An 8018-nucleotide genomic window follows, 5' to 3' on the forward strand; every position below is an offset into this window, starting at 1 on the left:
TGCATAAATGACCACTACAATCTGTACAACAGGTCCCTGGAACTGTAAGGAAATGAGGATAGCAAGTATCCTTTTAAAGATTTGAGTGTCCTGTGTTCTGCAGACCTCTTTCCTTTGTTGCTAATGGGCTGCATGTAAAAACAGAGTATTACAAGACACCATTATCCCTCAGGGAGAGCAAGTGTAACCCTGTTAGAACTGAGCATTAACTGGAGAAAGACCCTTTTTATGCTGTGTGCTTGTTTCTGTCTCATGGCTCATTTCTCTTCAAGCTCAATGACACTGACAGTCATTTCGCACTCTCCCTTACTTTCACACATTTTGATGGCCCAACTGCTGATGAGGTCAAGGCCACCCCAGTGGCGCTGGCTAACCCCAGGAGAGACGCAGGCACTGGATTGTATTCTTCTCTGCTCTCTGGTCTGTGGTGATGATGGTGATAATGGTGATGTGATTGATTTCAAATCCCCCAAGTGGTATTTAACTTGACAGATCACCTCCTTTGTAGGATAGCCTCAGCTAAAACAGATTTAAAAACATACTTTTACTTATTAATTTACTCATTCTTACTCTAAAAATGTATCAATATTTAATAGTTCAGTTGGTATATAAAAGGCGCAGAAGGAGACTGTGTTTTTGAGAAAGGGGATAATTCCACACACGAGGAAACTACTATTTTAATAATTTGAATACATTCACCAAAATCTTAACTTAAAAAAGAAAAAAGAAAAAACTCAGCAGCCACTTTATTAGGTACACCTTGCTAGTGTTGGTTTGGACCCCTTTTGATTTTTGAACTACCTATTTTTTTTTGTGTGTGTGGCACAGCAACAAGGTGGTGGTAAACATTCCTCAGAGTCCATATTGGCAGGACAATATCACACAGTTGATGTAGATTTGTTGTCCACAGATCCATGATGCAAATCTCCTGCAAATGATCCCTAGTAGATCAGCAGCCCATCTGACACCACCAACCATGCCACAGTCAAAGTCACTTAAATCACCATTTTCCATATTCTGATGCTTGGTTTGAACTTTAGTGGGTCGGCTCGCCTACATGCATAAATGCATTGACTCAGTGCCATGTGATTGGCTGAGTGGATATTTGCGTTAACAGATAATTGTACCTATTAAAGCGGCCACTGACTATAGATAAAAAGTCAATTTAAAATATTACTTAAATTAAAATTATCCCTGGGAGTAATATGCTTTCTTTTGAAAGCGATTAGATTAGATTGTCAGTAGTGACTGAACAATACATACCACACATGTTTGCATGTGTCTTATTACTCTAAGTATATTTATGATGCTTAACATAAAAGATTAACTTGATGAACTTACAAACACACTCAGTCAGACACTGACACTACAGACTACACTTCTGTTCCCGGGTTTTAAGATTTGTGTTTGTGACTGTGAAAAGGTCATGGATCACAGATGCTTCCTGCTGAGCATCACAGACCTTTCAGAATGCAGGGGTCTGGATTTCTACTCTACATGGCTTCCACTTCCTGAGGGTAGTATTCATTCAGAAAGCAGACTGCAGAAACCGCTACTTCTGATCACCAGTCAACAATATTTTCAGTTGTACCGCACGCTAAATGTACTGAAACACTATCCAAACTGAATCATGTCAGTGCTGGCTTAAACCAACATAATTAACTTTCTTCATTTTTGTGTTTTTCTCCCCTTCTTTCTGCCCTTTGTCTCTGCTGCCTCATCTGGTTCAGGAGTATGAGCCCACCATCTATCACCCTAAACGCTCCTCTCACAGTCTACATCAGGATTTCACAGTTCAATGTGAGAAGATGGACATCCCTTTCCTCTCCTATCTCCCTACAGAGGTCAGCGATTCCTTTTCAGGACATCACATTTTACAGAAACTTTAGCCATGCTGCTGAAAAGATTGAGTGTAAAGTTTAATTTAAAAAGAGTTTTTCAATAATTCTCTCTTTTTTAATTTCTGAACTTTTTTTTGAGACCTTTAGCTCCCTCGGGTCTTTACTGGTTGCAGGAGATAGTCAGTTAATTACTGAGCTATAGAGGTTGCTCCGTTGTTTGTTTTTTGTAACCTTTGGACCGAGTCCGACTAACACTTTCCCCTCGTTTCAAGCCTTTATGCTATGTTAACCTAATTGGCTGCATTCTCTAGACTTTTATTTAATCAGCAAATAGGAGATGATGCGACACAGTGATGCAGTGATTAGTGGTGTTGCCTTACTGCTATATGACTGAGGCCTTTCTGTATGGAGTTTGCAAGTTCTCCTTGCACCTTTGTGGGTTACCTTTTGGTGCTCTGGTTTTGTTCTCCAAAGACATAGCGGTTGGGTTAATTACAGATCATATAAAACTGTCCGCCTAATGCCGTCTGGGAAAGGCTCCAGCCTCCCCTGTTGTTCACTTTTATTAAATAAAAAGTGCAGTTTAGATGGTGGTATATTTACTTCTATATCTTTCTCATGTTTAATGAATGGTTGCATTTTATTAAACAACCTTTTCAGATGGGTTTATGATAAAATAAAATCAAAATTTTTAACCACTGCTGTGATTTTGTGCTTCATAATATTTCATAAATACTGAAAATCTAATGACAGCATTGATGTAGCAGACATGCAAAAGGGGTCTTTTAGTGTCTGAGCACTGATTGCAACACTACTGGATGTTCACAGTTCTGGTAGTAGAGGAAGCAGCCTTCAAAGTCTGCAAAAGGAGGAAATCACAAGTTTCCAAGTCGTTTGGTTCCCATATGGGATCTTTGTGGGTTTTGTTAACTTTGTTTTTCTTTGTTTTCTTTTGCTAATTGGTTTCAAGTTTTGCTCACATTTCACTTTTCATACACTTCTGCGTAACATTTACCCTTCATTTCGGAAAATTTTGGACCCTCTGAGACAACATTGGGTTTGAGATTATCTGTCAGTCTGGGAATGACAACGGATAATAACAACTCCACAGACTGTAAACCCCACACGGGTAAATGTTTTACTTCTATACAGATTAATCTTGCCTTTAACCGCTGGAAGGTGATTCCAGTGAATTGTGTACAAGAAGTAAGCTTCTCATTTTATTCATACTGAGGTATTTTCTGTTTAGGTGCAGCTTATAAACGATGCCTACAACCTAGTGATTGATGCCATGATGGGCCCAGAAGCAGACTGTGCCAACATAAAGGAGCCATACTGTGGTATTCTGGTCACCCTGAAGCAAATCAAGATTCCCATTGCTAGTGTGGATGTGCCCTCAGGCAAGTGTTAATATAAACTGTAGATATAAGTCTTGAGGCCCAAAAAATAAGATGATAAATTACCCTCCAGGCAGCTCTCTCAGTTTTCCAAGTCTAGAGGCACATTTAGAGAATAACTCTTGCGCTAAAATCAGATCACTATGAGTTCATCCTATTCCATATACACTAACTGCTGAAAATGGCACAAAATTATTGAAAAGCTCCTTTCCTTAAACACATTTTTTTCCAGGTTGGGATGTAGAAGAGCGAAGTCAGGATGGGATAAACCCAGAAGTTCTCATCTCACTTACAGCACCAAAGAAGTGTGCCACGAGTTTCACGGGGAAGCATTTCTTGGCCGGACGCTTCCTACCCTATGACATCCAAAAAAAATATGAGCTTAACCTTCCAGACTTCCCTGGCACAGACTGTCTCGTAGAATTGTAACATGTGGAACCACAAGAGCCCATGTTGACCACTCCTGATTTTGAAAAGAAACAACTGATTTATTCTTTTGTTTTGTATTTTATAGACTATCGGTGTGATTTAATGTTGACATCTCAGCTGTGTAGATCAGGCTACGCATTAGCCAGATGTGCTGTTGAGCTACAGTAGGAGGATTCATATATAGAAACTGTGGTTTGAGTCATGTCTATTTAGGGTATGGCATGAGGAGTTTTGTGTCAGTCTACTTGTAAAAGGTGTAGCATTGCACTGTTTTCTGATTACTTAGCAAAACAAATGTCTTTCTCGAGGCTCAGCAGAGGAAGGTGAGATTTCTATTGTGCCAATCTAAGGAATGTTTTAATGTTCTGATACTTTTTCATTCTTATGCTTGACTTTCTACTGAGGTGTGCTGCTGAGACACACTGGTGTAGGTTGGTAATTACATTTTTCAGATGTGTTGTTGATTTGTGTGGTCAGGCTGCACTTTTGCATAACCTTTGTTTCAGTTACCTCATTTGCTTTTTGTTGTCCAATAAAAAACAAAGAACTAATTTCAAAGAAGTGTTCAATTTCTGGTGTGTTGCTTTTCTTCACTTTAAATGGCACTGACAGCTTGTCTTAAAAAAATAAAATCATGAAACGATCAGGGCTCCAGATGGATAAAAGCTGCACCAATCAGCACTTTTTATAACATCAATATCAAATAACTATGCAATGTGAAAAAAATCATTTGTAATGACAAAATAACTGAAAAATTACAAACAACTCGCCATTTACGCCAGCTTGATGTGATCTTTTGGTTTATTCTGATTCATTGTTTTGGTTTTCAGGTCTACTGATCTGTTCTCATTAACTATGTTTCCAGCTTCAGTGGGCAGCTGTTTTCAGTAAATAAGATCTAATAGAAACCCAGTGAATGCCAGCTTCCCAACCCCAACAGCAAACGGACCTAGGTTGCAACCAGCTGGTGAACACATTAAGTTTTTTTAGTAGTATTTCTCAGGACTTTTTATGAAATTAAGAATTGAAGCCAAAATTATGAGAGAATATTGGACAAACTTGACTCATTTGACAGGAGCGAAAATACCTCAAATGTCATTTTTTTAGTCTGAAATTGGATGAGTTTTCCAGAAGTGATCCAAAGCACACAAAACCAAAAGTATTTTACATTTTTATACTGATATACGGATATCTATTCAGATGGATTTCATGTGCCATGTCTCAGTGTAGTTTTTATGGCACAGTGATGTCAAAGTTCAAGGGGGACCTTGACACTGTCACGAGAACTGTCTGTGTTCTCACCACACGGTCATGGTCACCTGCTGATCTTTGAACGGTCCTTGGAGAATCTCAAAACAGTGAATTAGAACCACAGAATAGCTTTGGTAATGCAAGCTGCACATACAGAACAGAGGTTATACAGAGGTCAGAGAATGAATGAGTACAGTGCATTGGCACCTGCAATGTAACAAATAATGTAAAAATAAAAAAATCGGAATCATTTATTGTGAGCTATAAATATTATAAAGGCATCTGAGCTGCCATTAGCTTAGATGTAAAGTTATTAATCTATTAATTGATGTTTGACAGGCAATTTACACCTTTTAAATCAGTAGTTTAACATTCAGTATGGACATTTATTTCCATACTTTAAATATATTAATTAATTTTATTGATTAATGTCTTTAATAGGGTCAAAACTGACTGCAAAGGCATGAAATATAAACAGTATGTAAGGGTAAACGCATTACCTTACCAGAAACTGGAGTCTAAAAATAATTTTAATGATGTTTTTAACTACATGCCAACATCAATAATAATGTTTTATAAGCTGAATAAGTCCAAGTCCAGCTTGTGCCAGAAAACTAAATGATGATGGCTTTAAAGAAACATAGACAACATACATTTCCCTCTTGGTATTCTAGCTAATGTACTGTATACCCATACTAAAGTAATTTTGCTTAATTTATTACCTTTGATCTGCAAGAAATGCCCTTCAGTGTCAGGATAGCTGCCAAAATAGACTTGAACGCTGCCTGTTCTGTTAAAAGCATCCAGGCCACCAAGCTATGTAATGTGCACTTCTCATGCGATTATTGCCGGGCATCTTAGGTGTGCACACACTGTTACATCTGTTTATGGATTCCAAACTGGATTTGATTTGGTAATGAAACCCACAAAGAGGTGTCATCAGGCTATAATTTGCTGTAGAGGAAGATCCCTCATTACTAAGCTCAAAGTTGTGGCCTTCAGTGATGCTACAGCTGCTGTGCTGTTTATAAATGAAGTAATGTGTATATGTATGAAGTGCGTATGTTGCACCCTCAGAGAGACATGACTCCATTCTCCTTTTTTTTTGCAACTTTATTCTCCTCAGTTCAGGTTTGGAGTTTACAGGCAGCATAGCATATAATCAGCAAAACATCGCTCCCACATCTCAGACACTGTTTGTTTTTCTGCGCTTACTGATGACATCACACGTCCAAACTCTGACCTCCTGGAGCTATTAAACTACAAAAATTAACTAGAAATGTGTCCAAAAACAAAACACAATTAAATAAGAATAGTCTTTAAAGATTTTCCCAACGATTCAGAAAAATGTAAGTTTTATAACTACTTTTAGAGCGCAACACATACTAATTCACTAATGCCCAGTGTGGGTGCACATGTGTGAGTGGGTGTAGAAAGTCAGTGAAAAGGAATGTTGATTCATTTCTTTTTTGCTCCGTGGTATTAAATCTGTCAGAGGCAAACTGAAAAACGTTGTAGAAATATGTCTCGGCTCTCAGCAGCCCTCCCTTTCATGCCTGTCCAATCGCTGTCAGGGAACAAGACTTGTTGCCACTCTGTCTTTTGTGCTTTTCATTAAAGTGGCTGTGTAATGAGCTTTAGTGTCATCAGTGGCCTGGAGAAATGAACAGCCATAACTGACACTAGCACTTGTTTGTAAGAGTCAGCGAGATAAAATCATACATGGGTAAGAAATGTAGGCCAAAAAAACAAAAAAAACCAAAACAATTTAGGGAGCAGCAACGAATAAGAAACATAAATCCAGAGTGTCTATGGCATAAAAAATTAAAGAAACTAAAGGATCTGCCTCTGAAAGGACTCCAGCACCTTTTCATGATGATAACTATCATCTTTAAGGAGAGAGAATCATTGACTATTTCTTAGATTCAAAACATCTTGAAAAATCTTACCTTTAGCTATGTGGAAAAGTATTGAGTCACAACTCATTTCTTTATATATCATGCTAGGGAAATGGTGAAATAGGTGTAGAGATTTACTGAATCGTGTGCAAACGAACACAGAAATACAGCATATAAGGCAAAAACAGAGTTTGTACAGTTCTAATGAGCTTGAAAGCCAATCTTTGGTATGACCACCTTTATAAAGCAACTCAGCCTGAACTCTCTTGGGAAAACCTTTCGTTTCATTAGTTAGTACTCAGGAATAATTCTCTAGGCTTCTTCATGGGCATTCAAAGCTCTTCTGTGGATTTTCTTTTCTTTTAGTTTTGTCCTCTGTCAAGAGGATCCCACAGTGCTTCAGGAATATTAAGGGCCAGGCTTTGTACATATATTTGGACCAAAAGTTTAAAATTTGGATTCATTGCTCCATCACACCAAGTCCAGTTCTTTTGTACCTGTTTGCCTCATTAAGAATAGCTTCTTCACAGACACCCTTCCACTGAAAGCATTTTTGGTAATGTTTCAGTGAACAGTAGCCTGATTATACATCTCTCAGGCCTTTTGTCAGGCCTACTGGATTTTTTTCCTATTTCTTAAGGACACAACTGTGTGCTAAGTGGCTTAACAAACAAAAACCATTCTTCTGGAAGTGTTCAAGTACAAAGAGTGGACTCAAAATGAATGAAAAAGCAGCCAATGTCCAAAGAAAAACTTTGAAAGAACTTTAGAAAGCCTGGAGAACAATTCCTCAATCTCCTGTTGACCACTTTAAAAACTTACAAAAAAATCTGGCTCCTTGGAAACAAAAGAAATTAGGGATGAGTATGAGTACTATAAACAACAGTAAACTACAAGCAAAACAACACAAAACAGCTTGAGTAAATATAGAATAAAAATGCATTTCTTAATGTTTCTTCGTGACAGAACCGAGAACTCATGGGAATCTATTTCCTAAATATTGTCTTGTTGAACTGTAATCCACATGCAATGGTGTAAAATGAGTCTTTACCTCATTAAGAAGTATTTCATACTTCAGCTGTCTGAGATGGAGCTGGTGCTGGTACTCCACTGGTTGCCAGCCCAGGGGGCAGGCCTGTCTAACAGGTCACAAGAAAAATGTGGGGGGCCACTGGATGATTAATGAGAGAGGAAAGAAGGAA

The 8018-nt window shown here is 38.2% G+C and overlaps 1 protein-coding gene across 1 annotated transcript in view; it reads left to right on the forward strand.

Annotated features, from left to right (window-relative positions):
• yjefn3 (YjeF N-terminal domain containing 3) overlaps window positions 1-4218 on the forward strand; it is a 46109-nt gene extending 41891 nt beyond the window's left edge. The window contains exons 4-6 of the mRNA XM_084921202.1: window positions 1731-1844; window positions 3091-3241; window positions 3471-4218. Of these exons, the coding sequence (XP_084777328.1) occupies window positions 1731-1844; window positions 3091-3241; window positions 3471-3667 (462 nt within the window). The 3' untranslated portion in view covers window positions 3668-4218. The remainder of the gene's footprint in view (window positions 1-1730; window positions 1845-3090; window positions 3242-3470) is intronic.
• The last annotated feature ends 3800 nt before the right edge of the window (window positions 4219-8018 follow it).

This window comes from Perissodus microlepis, chromosome 23 (genome assembly GCF_051167445.1).
Source record: "Perissodus microlepis isolate ML-2025 ecotype Zambia chromosome 23, ASM5116744v1, whole genome shotgun sequence".
Lineage (NCBI taxonomy): Eukaryota > Metazoa > Chordata > Actinopteri > Cichliformes > Cichlidae > Perissodus > Perissodus microlepis.